The sequence below is a fragment of the Manihot esculenta genome, chromosome 3, assembly GCF_001659605.2.
Source record: "Manihot esculenta cultivar AM560-2 chromosome 3, M.esculenta_v8, whole genome shotgun sequence".
NCBI classification, from domain to species: domain Eukaryota; kingdom Viridiplantae; phylum Streptophyta; class Magnoliopsida; order Malpighiales; family Euphorbiaceae; genus Manihot; species Manihot esculenta.
Genome location: NC_035163.2, coordinates 28,708,075 through 28,724,211, shown reverse-complemented (window position 1 = coordinate 28,724,211; position 16,137 = coordinate 28,708,075). Strand labels below are relative to the sequence as shown.

The following is a 16,137-nucleotide window of genomic DNA, read 5'->3' as shown; positions in this document are numbered from 1 at the left end:
CAAGAAATTAGAGATCAGCATACTTAAAAATGGCACTCTCATGAAGTTGTCCATACACAACTGCAACTCGTAGCTTAAAAAAACTCAAACTTTACCAATTTTAATGGGAATAATCAAAATGTAAAGAAAAGCCAAAGTACAAAAGCATGGAAAACTAGACTCAACCAGGATGTGCCACAAACAAGCATCTGTGGCTTCTCTGCATGTCTGCCACGCAACCCACGTCATTTGCTGCGACCCCTTTATAATGGAAACCCTTCGTTCTGCGTCTGAATCTACAGAATTAGCAAGGACCCATTGGGGAGGAACTTCTCTACGCACTGGAGATGGCTACAGATGCTTTGGCAACAGCAGCGCCTCTTGCCCCTGTTACTTATGAGAGACCTGTTCGAGATGACTTGGAAGATACCCTGCCAAAGCCTTGTAAGCTCTTTCTTTAGTTTCAGTTTTCTTTTCCTTAATTTGCAAATTAGAAGAACCTGTATTGAACTGCGTTGGTTTAATCGCCATGTAATGTTGAAATAGAGTTGTGTGATCGCAATTGAATACATTTTGCAGACGATTTTTGGGTGCATATATGGCCCTAGGCACTGCTTATTCTTTAATTTTTTATAGCAAATTTTTATATGTATTCTGCTCAATCCCTTTCCCCTTATTGGTAAACGAAAAAAAAATTCTGTTTCCTGTGTAACACAGACCTCGCAAGAGCACTTCAAGCTCCTGATACAGAAAATCCTAATGGAACCCCAGAACATAATCATTATGGCATGAGTGTCCTGCAGCAGCATGTTGCCTTTTTCGACCAAGATGGCAATGGAATAGTTTACCCCTGGGAGACTTACACTGGTAAAACAAAAAAAAAAGGGGGTTTTCAATACCTTTTATTTGATTTTTCACTATCCTGAAATTTCTTCATTTCCCAATTACCACAGGATGTCGTGCAATTGGGTTCAATCCAATTTTCTGTCTTATCTTGGCAGTTGTTATCAATTTAGCCTTGAGCTATCCTACTTTGCCTGTGAGTAAATTCCAGCTTTATTTCTGAATAATTGTCACCCAGTGAAAGGGAAGAAACTATATGTGCTGTTAATTAGAGAATTCTTAGTGCTCGACCTTTCAATATTTCAAGATTCTAGTTCTTTATAGGAAGTACTTTGTCCATTGGTTGAGGTTGATGATTTAAATGTTAATTATCATGTATTGGTGTCATATCATATAGGGATGGTTTCCTTCCCCCCTTTTCCCCATTTACATACACAACATACACAGAGCAAAGCATGGCAGTGATTCAGGAACCTACGACACCGAAGGAAGGTAGGTTTACACCCTTGTCACCATCCTTAATTTTTACACCTTAAATGTGTTTCTACTTCTATGTGCTTACCAAACATCCGCGCAGATACATGCCTGTCCATTTTGAGAACATTTTCAGCAAGTATGCTAATACATTGCCTGACAAGTTATCCTTGAGAGAGATCTGGAACATGACAGAGGGACAGCGACTTGCCTATGACCTCTTTGGATGGTTTGTCTCTGGGACAAAGCTTAAACATTCTGTTTAATCTGTTGGTTTCAAACTTCGGCTTTACGCCTTCTGAAATGGCTGCAGGTTTGCAGCCAAGTTAGAATGGGGGGCCCTCTACATTCTTGCAAGAGACGAAGAAGGCTATCTGTCTAAGGAAGCTATTCGGCGCTGTTTTGATGGTAGCTTGTTCGAGTATTGTGCTAAAATGAACAGGGAAAATGAGGCTAAGATGCATTAATGGCTACTACCATAGGTAATGATACTTGTGTAATAAGTTTGGAGATGATCTTTACATTGTGCAGATATTGCAAACCTGTTCAGATTAGTATATAGCTGGAAGTCTAGAATTGGCATAGAAAAGTTTCAATAAGGTTGTGAAGTCGACGTTTCCTTTTTTTCCAGGTGTAATGATGTTGATGTGTTCTTTTTCTAATGCGTACTGATTGAAAATCAAGGAAGAACTGTTTCAATTCTCAAAAAATAGAACTTTTCTGTGGAGCAGTTTCAGAGGATCTTTGAGGGACAAACACACTAGTAATAAAAGACTTTTGAGTTTAACCAAATATGCTCTGGATGCTGATGTTTCAAGAAAACGTAATACAATGAATTTGGGGTTTGCATGTCCTTACACGGAGTCCTTCAAAGCTGCATTTGTCTCTGAACAACTGATAAATTGTTTCCTTGTGTTGGCCTTCAATTTTTTGCATATAAAATCACAAGTGCGTAACGATTCCACGTGACTTGGAGAGAGCATTAATGTTTGACAGTGAAAAAAGTGAGATACTGACTTTAGTAGGGGTCTAGTCCAGCCATCATAACCAACATCAACGAGATTCTCTATTGTGGCTGATCAATGATCTGAACCCTGCTTGGTTTCAACTTGTTAAAGAGCTTCATGGGGTATGGTATTCCGTGTCTGGTGCTTTGCCTCGACTTGTCCGTTCCTCAAGTTCAGTTGCCACCCAATGCTTACTTTGAAAGACCTCACCCGCTCATACGACCAAATGAAAAGGAAAAAGAAGAGCGGTATGGGGAGTTTGCTCATAGTGGCCTTTTTTTCAAACAATCCGTGTTTACCTTACCTTTTTTAGGTGCACCATTGCAGAGATGAAACGTTTTCTAAATTTTGCCGCTTGAATAGATATCCCTAAATTACTCTTGCAGGATCCGCTTAATGAGTTGATGTGACTTTTTTTCCCAATCTATGATGGACATTCCTTGGGGACACATCGGAAGTCTTGCATTTTGTGCAGCTCAACGTTTGTCCGCCGGCTAGCGCAACAATTCAAACTTTTCCTCTACTTTTCATATTTAAAATCTTCCAATTTACTATTGCCACGCTAATGAAAGGACATGACAAAGCGATTTATTCCAGGTAGGGAGAAGACTTGAAACGAGAATTAGTTCAATCGGGCTACGGAACAAGCTGTTGCAAGACACTAGCTTACCCTAAGGTACACGTGCTGGAAAAGGTGGCCGCTTGCCTAAAGATTTGAACTAGCGAGTGATGTTCTCTTTACTTAATGAAAAGACAATTTTCATAATTACTGATTGACGACTTTTAATTGTATCATCTCAAGTTATTATGCGGGAAGAGCGATGCATCAACGTCAACCTTTCAAGTCGATAAAGATTAAGATCATTACAATGCCACATAAAGTCCTCAAACAATTCGCTCATGTTTCAAAAATATTGCCTAACGATACAGGTAACAATTTCGATCCAAAAACAGGAAACAAATAGTAGTAGATACTTATACTATGGCGTTTGCTGCGCTTGCAATCCTTGGCCAGAGGTCAGCACATTCCTTTCCAATTGGACCAGTGATTGCAGATCCTAAAAAAACATAAGATCGATGAGTGAGGTCTTATGCCAGGACAACTCCTCTCAAGTTGACTTATAAAATACAAGTCTAGAAGCAATATGAGAAATATGATCCTATAGATTAAGAACAAGATTCCACCTTCTGTTCACTTGTTTAACATTTAAAATTGCAAGGAAATACAGATCAATTTCATGTGCAACCCATACCTTTCATTTCACCTTTAGGATTCACGATAACTCCAGCATTATCTGCAAATAAGGTGCTTCTTATTTAGAAACTTAATCAATAAAATACACGGTAGTCAGCAAATTGAAAATTTTCAATGCATTATCCCAACTGACTAGTAACAAGGGAGCTAGATTATGAGATGCAACCTAGTAAAATAATCAGAGTGTTTGCAACAGATCCAAAGGACGCAAATTGAAAGAATGTGAACTTCAGAATGCTCACTCATATAACAATGCCAAATTGCCAGTTGATCAACTGTAATGACTGCTATATAGAATAAACTGATCTTGCACATTAACTAATTACGACCATAAATAGGGTATAACTTTGGGAAAAAAAATGAAGATAACCCAATTCTATGTTGAAAATATTAAGAGTTCAATCATGTCAGGCAATATACAAAATAATAGAAATATATCAAAATGTAGAGTTCAAATGGAGCAGATATGAGCTCTAAGAGACTCAGCACATCTGTAACGAGGAACACAATCAATTTGCCAGACGTGTAACTGTATCAACCACATATATAGGCGGATACCTGACTTATGTCTGGTGATTTAACATATATATCATATTACTTCCAAAGTAAAAAAATACGTTAACTTTTTTTGCAACAGCTAAAATTTTATTTGAGTTCTATACAGCCTGGTGAACCATCAACATCTAGGTGCCAAAAAAAGATCACGCATGCATAGGCAAGTAGATAATTCTAAACTAAAATAGGTAAAGAAAATAGGTATCCCAACCTTGACAGGGATGATAATGAACTTAACATCCGGAATAGGGGTAAGGTTGGTGGTCTAATGTTGCTGGGTGTGGGAAGTGCGGAGAAACCATAAGAAAATAAATCCTCAACACTACATCACCAGCGAAAAATGGACATACAATCCAGATTTGGGGTAAGGCTGTGGCCTGAAGACTATATCTAATCGGAAAAAGTGAGATTCTGCAGTTTAGATATCCAACTCGATATATTTTAGACTAATTCACTATTGCTGACTTCAGTAAGCATCTCATCATAGTACGCACAAAGAATGCGCACAAAGAATGAAGATATGTATACATCCAGACACTTGCTTAACCAGCAACTTATTCTATGAGTACTAAACTTGTGCTCCAAAACTTAAAAAAATAAATAAATAAATAAAACAAGTTTTGAGCTTCACTTATGAGATTCAAATCCCCAAAATATGAATGTACAACGTATGCTTCGGCTTCAATCATCATAAAACAGACGTTTTTCTTTTAAAAAGATAAAGGAAACTATCTCGCACAATAGACAAGGATATCACCTAAAACAAATTCACAAGCTAGAAATAGTAGAATCAATGATAACAGAAATCATGGACACATCAACATTCAACCAAGCAATCCATCTATAATTCCAAGTATCACACATTAACTTCCATGTGAGTTAGCATACTACAACAAAGAACCCAGCAAACATAACAGTCTATGAAAATGACCTTCAAAATACATATAGACACCATCCTTTCTACGCCATGGCTTGCGTTGCCTAACAATGACAGCGGGCATGACCTTCTTCCTGAGATCGGGCTTTCCTTTCTTAACAGTGGCCATCACCATATCCCCTACACAAGCAGAGGGCAAGCGGTTCAAGCGGCCCTTGATTCCCTTCACCGAGATTATGTAAAGGTTCTTAGCACCAGTGTTATCGGCGCAGTTCACTGTGGCCGCAACTGGCAGACCCAGTGACATCCTGAACTTGTTACCCGCTGATCCTCCACGTCCTGCAATAACCAGCAAACAACAAAGCTTACTTATTTTTACCCGAGAAACAAACAGATCCTATAGTAATTGAAACAAAAACGAGATCTATGATTATTCCAATCTTTCTCATGGTTAGAAAATGACAGAAACGATAGAAAGTTAGACCGCTAAGTGTAAAGAGTGAGAGATAATCAACCTCTCTTCGACATTTTCGACAGCCGAAGGAAAAACTAACATGCGACTTAGGGTTTTGGGGATCTATATAGAAGACGGCTGGGCAACTAGGGTTTTTGTTCCGGGTTGGGTCTTCTGCACAATTCCATTTCACTCCCCGGTCTTTGTGTTAATACCAATATATAGTATGAAGGGGTTTTACTGAGCCTTCTGACAGTTATGGGCCGTGTTTGGACCTTATTAAACTCACATGGATTTGGGAAATTGAAAGTAGTGAAAGCCACGGCCGTTTTCGGTCCAGTTTAAGATCCGATGGATTTCAATTCGTGGATGAGAAGAATTTGAATTAGAGTGAATGAAGCTGATTTTTATTTTAAAGTTGATTTTAATTTTAGATTAATTTATGTATAATAATTTAGCGGTAATAATAATATTCTCAAAATTTAAAAAATTGCTTTTAAAAAAAGAAATAAAGTCATTTTTTAAAACCGTTTATTTAATATTCATTTTTAATTGACTGTTTTTTTAATTTTTAAATATAAAAATTATAAAAATTATTTTCCTGAAAAGGTATTTTATCAAAATAAACGGAGGCCAAATTGTTATTATTAACCTAATTTAATTCAAAAATCAAGTGAAACGAAGAATATATATAAACCAATCTCAAGTAATACCTCGAATTTGCTATTTGAATGCTGAAATGAAATTTTAAGTCAAATAAAGTTGCTTGGAGTTAAAATTTGATATTTCATAATTGATTGTGGGATTTGATATCATATAAAATTGAGTTTAGTAACTATTAATTAACTATTTAAATTTATACATTTCTTTACATATTTTATATTATAAGAAATGTTATAGACATTCGCTCTTTATTCTATTGATAAAAAAATATAGAATAATAGATAATTAATAAAAAAAGAGAAAATATAATAAATATTTTTTTCTTTGACAATTTCTCACAAATTTTGTTATTTTAGTTTACCAAAGTGATTTACCAGTTTCCGTTAATTTAATTTATCAAGGTATTTTACAAGATTTCAAGTGTTTCGTTTGTTAATTTTTTTTAGAAACTTTGAAACATGTTTCTTTTGCTCACATACTCGTGTAACTTGACTTATTGATCCTTATAGTTATAAACTTGATACTGTGAGTTTTTCTAGTTTTGCAACATCGTGAAAAGTCTTATTTCAGATGAACAAAAAGAACTCTCGATTATTGATCTGACTACTCTTATTTTATAACATATTTAGAAGAAAAATATAAAAAAATAAAGGTGTGTTTGAGTACATACAACATAATTTTATTATTATCTTATATTGTATCTATGTTGATTTCCACTTTTTCAGCAGAGCGATACTTATGCTCAGGGGCGGAGGGAAGGTACGGTAAGGGGCACGTGCCGTACCGGCGATCGGAAAATACTTTGAAGGGGGATGAAGGTGGTGCAGCGGCGCAGCCAATGCCCTACCAAAGAGAAGCTCATGGCTCCGCCACTGCTTATGCTGGTTTTCCCTCTCAGTCATATAATATAGATCTTGTTCAGTTATTGTTTGATGTCCTCCCCTTTGAGATATATCAAGCTAAATAATTATATGACTTGACTATATCAATTTTTTTTGTTACTATAATAATTAAAAGATAATATAAGTAAAATTATACATGATATTGCCATGCGGATACGCGGATATAGTGTTATAGGAGAAATGCGCACTGTATTGGCAGTAGTTAAAAATGGCATATAAAACGAGTTTTCAATTTATTACACATAAAATTAAGTCAATTATCGTCTATAATACTCTATTCCATGGGATATTAAAGTTTCGATCAGATTGTATCAAGTCTATAATGCTGATTTTCACAGTTCTTCATCTGCTATCCAATGGGATATTAAAATATCGATAGTAACGAAATTTTGCTGCAATTCAATCAGATTGACAACCGTATCAAATGTAAGATTTACTTTTCTTGTTGTAACGAAATTTTATTGCAAATTGCAGCAATGTAATGCAAATGTTTCTTTAGAAGAAAAAAAATATATTGAACAGCCACTTGAAATAATAAATGAAGTTATTTTTAACTTTTTTTTAAAAAATATTAATAATATAATTAATTTATATTTAATTATTATGACTTATTAATATTGGTGTTCAATAAATGAAACTGTTGAGGAAAAAAAATCATAAAAACTCAAATAATTTTAAAATACTTTTTTCAAAAAGCACTTTCAGTTTTCCAACTAAAATTCCACATGGAACTTTGCATGCAACACAAAATTGATATTCACAAGGTTCATCTTTTCAAGCTTATCTTCCTCTGCACGCATCCAGTCAATCAACATAAGCTGTTACTTACCTTCACATTAATTTCAATTCTGATACACATGGCATGGGACTTCAAACCAGACATCAATACATGAGATGTTTTACATGTGTGGATGTGATCATACGTAGGTCTAACAACTCCACAAATTAATGTCAACTGCTGCTGCTTTCATTCTTCCTAGTTTTAGTTGCTAACTGCTCTCATAGGATCTATTGATGGGTGGGTGGTGTAATGGTCAAGAAACTTGACTTCAATCATCAAAAGCACATGCAGCTCCACAACAGCAGAATATCAACATCAATTCCTGAATTTTCTCTGAACTGAGATTATCATTAATCTTTAATTCATACGTTTTGCAGATAAGCAACATCTCAGGTTTTAATATGTGCACAGTTCTTAATTCGACAACTGATATATTCAACACTTGGCATGCAAACCATGAAATGAATCTTCGAATCGAGCCACAAAAGGCGATGAAAATCAATAGTTCATAAATCTATGTTGCAAGATAAGAACGAAATGAATAAGTCTTACGTGAATGCGCAAAAAACAAAGACGAATATATACTGGTTAAACATAATCACAAATGATCTCCATAAGCACACACATCATACTGCACAAATTTTTTGCAATTTGGTATAACGTTATAGTATAATTAAGCAACATTACTGAGTATACCAGTCTGCACATCATAGTTTCCGAATAAAAAGATGAAGCATGTTTCTTTTTCATTCTCATTCCTAGGAAATTGAACTTTTTTGAGCGGCATTGCTGAGTATAGTAGCATGCGCATCACAGTTTTCGATTAATAAGGCCAGATTCAAAATAAATGGAAGATGTTTGAGCTTACCATGACAGCTTGAATCTATGTTATGAAGCAAAAATGACCAAGTGATCCCAGCCAAATCAAAAGCTGCATGTAAACAGAGCATAGATGAAGATAACACACATATCATATAGTATATGCAGAAGACATATTAGAGTTGGAAACTTTACAGTTCTCCAAAATAATGGAACATGGAAAATCTCACCCCTCCATAATCTCCAGCAAAAAGAAATAGACATGCAAGAAGAAAAATCTTAAGGACTAGAGTGCATGTCCATGACATTGCAGTACCATGCATGTTCTTGTAAGAAATATGTACACCGCATACCAAAAATTTCACAGAAGATGAACCCCTGCATTTGTTATCAATTGCCCAATAAATGACTTATATCTGTGTAAGACAAGTTATTGTCAACACATATGCCTTGTCATTAAATGTGATAGAAAGGAAAAATTAGTAAAAGAAGGAAACAACAAAACTACATGGAATTACAAGATCATGCATTAAGTTTAAGAAGGGTACATAAATGAACATTGGTGCCGAAGCAAGCTTGTTGAGAACAGTAATTTAGCAGGTGAGTAGTAGGATGACCTGAGATGAATCAGATTGATGTGTTGCATAAGCTTCCACCCAGTTGAATGCAAAATAGCCTGTTAGAATCATATCTAACCTCTGCAACAACGTATGATTACATGGAGAAAGGTTGCCGGATTAAAATTTAGGTGCAATAAAAGCAACAGTGTTCAAATTACCTCCTAATGCAAGAAGTCAACATTTTAGAAGGTGTGAATTCAAAACTAGTAAAAGGATCCTTGGTATTTTTGCATAGAAGATAGTCCATGTAACTCAATTGAAGCCATGACATCCTAAGTGCAGTATTAAGAAGCATCATGAATCAAATCATTTGCAAAGTGTACATAGTACCGACTCTTGATATGTGAACACAGTGGCAAAACTACTATCAGTACACTAATGAACCAAAAAGAAACTCACATTTAATGTTAATTCACAGCTATTCAACAACAAAATACACCACAACTAATCAGACTTTGATTATGTTAATGGAAGTACTTTAGTGGTTGAACAAAGAAGCTAGAAGATAATCACGAATTCTCTTCTAAATGAACAAAAACATTCAGTCCGAATTCTCCTTATCAAAAACTTGTACATTTTCCAATTAAAAAAAAAATGTACACTCAATCAGAACAGAGTAGGTTACATGAGTTTTCTTGTCTGATAAACAATCTCAATCACTATCAGTAGCAGGAACCAACAAACCTATGATGAGAAGACAATCTGACACTAAACAGATTAAACTATAAACTCACATGAAGTAACTTCTAAATATCTGTATAAATACTCAAATATTGACTTATGAAGTGCAGTAATACAGTAAGGGAGGAGTTACAATAACTACATAGACCTCAATCCTGAATCTTGCTACTTTAATTCCTGTACATCTTGAGGTCGGAGAGCAGGACTCTGGGTATGAATAAATGCCACTGCAATTGAGAAAGACTGCAAAGCTGACAGAGTTGACTGGAAATTGACAAAATACAAGCCATTGTGAACGTTCACCATCCTCAAGGGGGGAGCACTGTTCTCTGAACCCTGAAACAGTATCTAAAAATGTCAGCCCGTAAAAAAAAAAAATTCCTCTTTATAACTAAATAATTCTTAGAAATATCAAAACGAGCTTCAATTGTATAATCTCATGGATACGACACAAGCCCCAAGTATAAAACAAAATTAAACTAAAAATAAACAAATAAACCAGCACCACTTGCTATTCAAGAAAGTTAAGTAAAAAATGATGAAGCAAACATAACAACTTCTGAAATGTTTATAGAGAATGTATAACCTTTGCTGTGAACATGGAAGATCAGAAGATTAGTTGCCTAGAAAAATGGTATCTACAAACCATAAATCTACAAGTTCCCTACGGATTAGAAGTACCGAGAGACTTATAGCCTTGACCACATTAAATTATAATGGATAAAATCAAAGAAAGAGATCAAAATACCTGTATGATTAAATCAACTAACTTGCACTCTCCCTGCATATCTGCTTGGGGTGAAAGCTCTTTGTTACTCATTCTGTTCTTAAGTAGTGTTAATGGGCACCCTAGGTCCCAGCCCCCACAGTCACAACATCCACCTGAACTCCATCTTTCAATAAGACTGGAAGGACCACCATTTCTGGTCCTTGGCCCACCATGAAGACCAGCTGGAATAAGAACATCCATACTTGTTGAACAGTCACCAGTATCTCGCACACAACAACCATGAGGTTGTGAGGATTCCATAAGATCATCTGTTCGCTTTACACTTGATTTCTTGAGAAATTTCATACCCCAACCTCCAACCTTCTGTTGTTGACTATCAGGAAGATGTTCCTTCACAACAATGGCAACTAATTCAAAATTTGGTGGAAGATGATTTGCTAAAAGGTCAGGCCCACAAAGTGCATCAACATTGTTATCTATATCTTGAAATGGCTCCCAAGAAGAATCCTCCAGTATGGCACTTGATCCAGTAAATCTGGAGGTAGTTCTCTTTTTCATTGAGTGACTGCTCCGGAACACTTCTGCTACCTTCTTTGACAATCCCTTATTCTTTTTGAGGTCATTGATTGAATTTTGCATTCGCGAAAGATTTTCATTACCACCAAATAAAACAAATTCTCTCTCCATGATTTTTGACTTGTTTGGGCACAGGGTAAAAGAAGTTGATACCTTCATCTTACCTACGAGATGAGAGTCACTATCACGAATTTCATGTTCCTTTTGGCCACCCATCCTTAAATGGAACAGGTATGTATAGTCCACAGCTTTATCATTTGCAGGTTCGACCTTCCACAAGTTGGCCACATAAACCACTTTTTGATCATCCAGAGAGAAAACAAAATGTGGGCTCCCACCCTTCCATGTGCATTGGAGCATTCCTTGAGTACTAGTTGCAGTGAGAGATGAAGAAGACTGATCAGAACATGAAGAGTTTGTACTTGACACAGAAGCAAGTCTTTCATGCAGAGGCTCAGATTTATATTTATGGTTTCCTGGAACTGATGCTTCCTTGTGTAGTTTGCTGGATAAATAATTACTCAACACACCTGGAGAGTTCATGAAATCATATGGAGATCTATCAACATCACTGAAACTAACTTTCTCAAAATTGGCATCACCATCATATGCACCATACTTGTGAAACAAAGGGCTGTTAAGAATATTTACCATACTCTTGCTACCCATAATGGAACCAACAATCCAGTGTCCTGCTGGACTAATAACTACACTCCCATTCGCAGATGCCAACGGACAGTCAAAATGAAACCTAGCGAAATCACATGTATTTTCATTATCTATTTTAACTGGACTCGAGCCATCAGACAAAATGCCCATTTCTCCCCATTCCAAGTTTAGGGAGATATTTCGAGGGGCTGCTTTTGAAGCACTGACATGAATTAATTCTAGGCATCGACGAAGATATTTCTCATCTACTGTTACCATATGCTTTGGGATCCAACTCTCCAAGATACGAATGCTTCGAAGAAAAGATTCCTTAATGTAACTTCTGCTGCGTTGTAATTGCTTTACTTTTAAAATAAAAGTGTGCTGTGAATTTGTCCTTCTCACCAACCTTTTCAATTTTGATTCTGAACCATCTAAACCATTGTCACCTGATAATCCTCTATCCTTGTTGGAGCTTTTTGATGATGAATCCTCGCTAGCATGGCTACCTTTCTGAGCATCAGAAAATTTATCTTCCATCTTGAACCTCCTTTCTATCTAATAATGGCAGACAACTTTGCTTTACATATTCTGTCTCCAACTAAATAATATGAATGGGGATGCAACCATATTCGATAAGCCTTCTATTGGTCCAACTCACATGCAAAGGATCTGACCAGGAAAATGACTGGTTAACATCAATAATTGCAAAAGGAAGCATATGAGAGAAGAAAGCCAAACACCATAAATTTCACATCAGAATCTCATAGAGTAGCATCAATTAGAGAAAGAGAGAGAGAGAGAGTGATGTATCAGCACAAATTGTTCAAAAAACCTTGATAGCGAGAACAATGAAAAAGGCAGAGCGCAAGCATCCATCTTGAGCTCAAATGAAGCAAGTAAAGGATAAAGTACTTTCGATTCTTTATTTTACTTTATTTCATTTGTTATCAGAAACAAGAAATTAAACCAATTGAAGACACTCCAAAATTACCAAGTAGAAATCAGAATTCAAGTTATAAAAGAAAGAAGTTAATATCATTCTAATTCTGATTTATTTCATATGGAAATGGAAGAAGCAAATTGCAAATAAGAATCAAATCAAAGCTTAAACAAAACAAAGAGCAAGAGAAATAAGTCATATATTACATTTTTCAGAAATCTATCAGAAGATAGATTGTAATTCTTCCAAATACCCAGTATCGTAATACTGTAAATCCAGAGAGAGAAACAAGAACAAATAACATACATCCTGAAGAAAAATTGATGGAGTTGCTTAAACTCATTGGGCTGCAGAACACGCTTCCATCTTTAATCAATCCAAGCACCTCACTTTAATTCAGCTCTACTCTCTCTCTCTATCTGTCTATCTCGCTATTGTCTGGGTTCGAAACTTCAGCTCTCCTTAAATTTTAATATAAAATAAGAACCTCGAAATTGTTTAAAGGAAAGCACTTAGAACAGAAGAAATTGATCAATTTTCTTCACTTGTACCACTTTACAAGGACAGACGCAAAAACCCAAAAGATTAAAAAAGAGAAATTTCGCGAATCCATCCGCTGAACTAGGAAAATAATTAAATATAAGTAAACATTGAAGCACATACAAATACAGGGAGAGCCAAAGGAACAAACTTTAATAATATATACTAAATAAAAGAGCAAGAAACCAACTTTTCCTTACCAGAAGAAATGGATCCAAGAATCAAAATCCATTCTCATCAAACTATGATTCCCAAGAAAGCAAGCACTCAGTCACCCTCCAATTTTCAGCTTATCTTCACGAAAAAGAGCAGAAAACCAGAAACAAACGCAAGGGGGAAAGAGCACTAAAAATCAAAACCCACTAATGCTAATAAATTAAATCCCAGGTTCCACTAAGCACAATGCTCCTCTCTAACTTCCTTCCCCGAAAATATGCAACTGTATGTTGTAGATTTCTTTCTAGAGAGAGAGAAAAAAGAATAAACAGAAAGAAAGTTAGTGGGGGAGCTTAATGGCGAGAGTGAGATATGAAAATGTGGATGTAACCCACGTTTGTTGTTGTTGAATTTCAGCAGAGGCAGCCCCTTCCCACTCCACCCCACCCCCCAAATCCAGGGTTACGCGTAGGACCCACTTCCCGAGCTGCGAATTACTACAATTTTCCTGAACCAATATTATAATATTAGTAAATTTGGAGATAAGGAAGTTGTAATAGAGAGAGAAATTGAAGAAGAAGGAAATGAGCTGGTACCCATGATAGATACAAGACACCACTATATCTCCTTTCCCTCCATAGAAAAGGCCACTTGCCAAACACCCGCGAGTAAGCATCAACAGAAAGATGATTATGATGAGAATTGGGGGCTTCTTTGCTTTGAATTTTATAATTCCAATTTCTTGCAAGGCAGAAAATTTTGTGAGGCACGTGAGAGAGAGAGAGAGAGAGGCAAAGGAAGGGACAAGAACAGTGATTGTAGGACATGATGGCTTGCTTATTAAAGTTTGACCGTTTCTGTTTGCGTTTCAGTTAGTTTATTTATTGTTGAGGATGTTGGTTTTAATGAATCCCATATTCTTCTCACCCCTTCTTTAATGTTCGGGCGGCGTCTCTTCTTTAATGTTATAATTTAAGAATATATTAATTAATAATTATATTTTAATTTTTTACATTATTATTTATTAACTATTTCTAAAAATTATTATTATTTATTAATAGATAATATTATAAAATATTATTTTAACACTAATTTAAGTACAAACTATAAATAAAAATTAGTCTAAAAATTGTAATTACTTGCTAAAATTTAATTATTTATTATTAATTTTATTAATAATTTTATTATTAATTATTTATTATTAATTTTATAAAACTGTATGGAAACAAAAATAGACTTTCTTTTTTTATTTGTTCTAATTTACAAGTGACTTTATTTTTTAAATAATAATTTATCAATAGACTTTATTTTTTAAATAATACTTTATTGATTAAACTTTCTAATATATCTCTATTTAGTGTACATTAAAAATTAATATCTATTAATTTTATTACAATTTTAATTTGAGAGTATATCAAGAAAGACAATATAAATTTTAATTTCTAAAATTTGATAAATCTCATAATTTAGTTCATACTATTTTAACAAGAAATAATTTTATTTTTAAAATTTTATTCAATTAACATAATATTTTTTCATTAAAATTTATTGTTAAACTTTAACGATATAAAAATTTCACTTTTCACAGTAATTTAATTTTTTTAGTTTTTAATAATTTATAATAATTTAATTTTTATAATTTTAATATTTATAATAATTTATTTTGACTTTTTTAATTAATAGTTGATTAATTGTAATTTAATATAATTATTATTTTAGTGATAAAATAAAATTTTAAAAATTAAATTATTTATTATTCAAAAAATAAAGACTAAATTATGTGTTTTAATAAATTTCAGAAATTATATTATAAATTATTTATTTTTTATAAGGAAACAAAGAATTAGAGCATTAAACTTTAATTTTTTATAATATTCGACTAAATACATTTATTATCTCACGTTTAAATTTAAATATTTCAGTAAGCCCATCTTAATTTTAATAATTAAAATTTGACAAAAATAATCTAAATTATAAAATTATTATTCTAATTTATTTTATTATAGTTGTTAGGCTGATGAATAATGTTAGTTATAAGATAAAATTAATCATTTTTCCTTTATGATTAAATCTAATTGAAATTAGCTTTTTTCATAAAACATATATAAAGAGAATATAAACATTTTGTAAGAGTATGTAAAATATTTTTTTCATTTATCGTTTTTTATAAAATTTTAAATTTATGAATTTCTTCTTTTCTTGTGTACTTGAAAATTTGTAGTGGATTCTCAAAAAAAATGGAAAATGTAATGGGAAGCACATGAATTACAATTTTTTTATAGACATTTTACTATATATATATATATATAATGCTTTGCGATAAAGATAAAATAAGGTTTGTATTTGCATGGAAAAAGTTTAGTCTCGACGGTAACGTTTTATTTTTTTATTTATTTTTTTATTATTTGAGTATACTGTCTACCCATTTCATCAGATAGTTATTTAATTTATTTTCGGCGTCTCTGCTGATAGGGTTGTGACATAACTGGATTTGCTCTCATACTCTTTATCATGTCAAATGAATTAGGCCTCTCTTTAGCTATGCCCCTCTTTCTGGCAAGTCCGGTCCCTCGATCAGTCCAACCTATCTTAATTGTGGATTGAATGGCATGTTGATGGGTTAGTTTGCGTTAA

The 16,137-nt window shown here is 34.0% G+C and overlaps 3 protein-coding genes across 5 annotated transcripts; 1 reads left to right on the top strand and 2 right to left on the bottom strand.

Annotated features, from left to right (window-relative positions):
- Positions 1-164: 164 nt before the first annotated feature.
- LOC110610765 (peroxygenase) lies at positions 165-2,688 on the top strand. Of its 2 annotated transcripts, XM_021750831.2 has the most exons (7): positions 165-423; positions 697-846; positions 933-1,018; positions 1,220-1,314; positions 1,400-1,525; positions 1,610-1,778; positions 1,928-2,688. In XM_021750831.2, exons 1-6 carry the CDS (start codon positions 327-329, stop codon positions 1,761-1,763), a joined length of 708 nt encoding a protein of 235 aa, XP_021606523.1. In that variant the 5' UTR covers positions 165-326; the 3' UTR covers positions 1,764-1,778; positions 1,928-2,688. The 2 variants fall into 2 exon arrangements, with proteins under 2 accessions (XP_021606523.1, XP_043810967.1); XM_043955032.1 differs by having other exon boundaries at positions 171-423; positions 1,610-2,688.
- A 437-nt stretch (positions 2,689-3,125) lies between these two features.
- On the bottom strand, positions 3,126-5,662 carry LOC110610767 (60S ribosomal protein L23). Its single transcript, XM_021750834.2, has 4 exons — positions 5,506-5,662; positions 5,045-5,329; positions 3,557-3,598; positions 3,126-3,361 (listed from the first exon to the last, which is right to left on the bottom strand). The coding sequence occupies exons 1-4, from the start codon at positions 5,516-5,518 to the stop codon at positions 3,279-3,281; spliced, it is 423 nt and encodes a 140-aa protein (XP_021606526.1). The 5' UTR covers positions 5,519-5,662; the 3' UTR covers positions 3,126-3,278.
- A 4,095-nt stretch (positions 5,663-9,757) lies between these two features.
- On the bottom strand, positions 9,758-14,241 carry LOC110611008. Of its 2 annotated transcripts, XM_021751104.2 has the most exons (5): positions 14,100-14,241; positions 13,899-14,011; positions 13,548-13,807; positions 10,659-12,536; positions 9,758-10,246 (listed from the first exon to the last, which is right to left on the bottom strand). In XM_021751104.2, exons 4-5 carry the CDS (start codon positions 12,402-12,404, stop codon positions 10,076-10,078), a joined length of 1,917 nt encoding a protein of 638 aa, XP_021606796.1. In that variant the 5' UTR covers positions 12,405-12,536; positions 13,548-13,807; positions 13,899-14,011; positions 14,100-14,241; the 3' UTR covers positions 9,758-10,075. The 2 variants fall into 2 exon arrangements, with proteins under 2 accessions (XP_021606796.1, XP_021606797.1); XM_021751105.2 differs by lacking the exon at positions 14,100-14,241 and adding an exon at positions 13,114-13,268 and having other exon boundaries at positions 13,548-14,011.
- Positions 14,242-16,137: the final 1,896 nt, after the last annotated feature.

Excerpts from the sequence above, each read along its gene's own strand:
- LOC110610765 (XM_021750831.2), top strand. The coding sequence starts at position 327 with ATGGCTACAGATGCTTTGGCAACAGCAGCGCCTCTTGCCCCTGTTACT. Across the intron at positions 847-932 it reads CCCCTGGGAGACTTACACTG|GATGTCGTGCAATTGGGTTC; the intron begins GTAAAACAAAAA and ends CAATTACCACAG. Across the intron at positions 1,019-1,219 it reads TGAGCTATCCTACTTTGCCT|GGATGGTTTCCTTCCCCCCT; the intron begins GTGAGTAAATTC and ends CATATCATATAG.
- LOC110610767 (XM_021750834.2), bottom strand. Across the intron at positions 3,599-5,044 it reads TGTCTATATGTATTTTGAAG|ATAATGCTGGAGTTATCGTG; the intron begins GTCATTTTCATA and ends CCTTATTTGCAG. Across the intron at positions 3,362-3,556 it reads TCCTAAAGGTGAAATGAAAG|GATCTGCAATCACTGGTCCA; the intron begins GTATGGGTTGCA and ends ATGTTTTTTTAG.
- LOC110611008 (XM_021751104.2), bottom strand. The coding sequence starts at position 12,404 with ATGGAAGATAAATTTTCTGATGCTCAGAAAGGTAGCCATGCTAGCGAG. Across the intron at positions 10,247-10,658 it reads TAGTTGATTTAATCATACAG|GGTTCAGAGAACAGTGCTCC; the intron begins GTATTTTGATCT and ends ATACTGTTTCAG.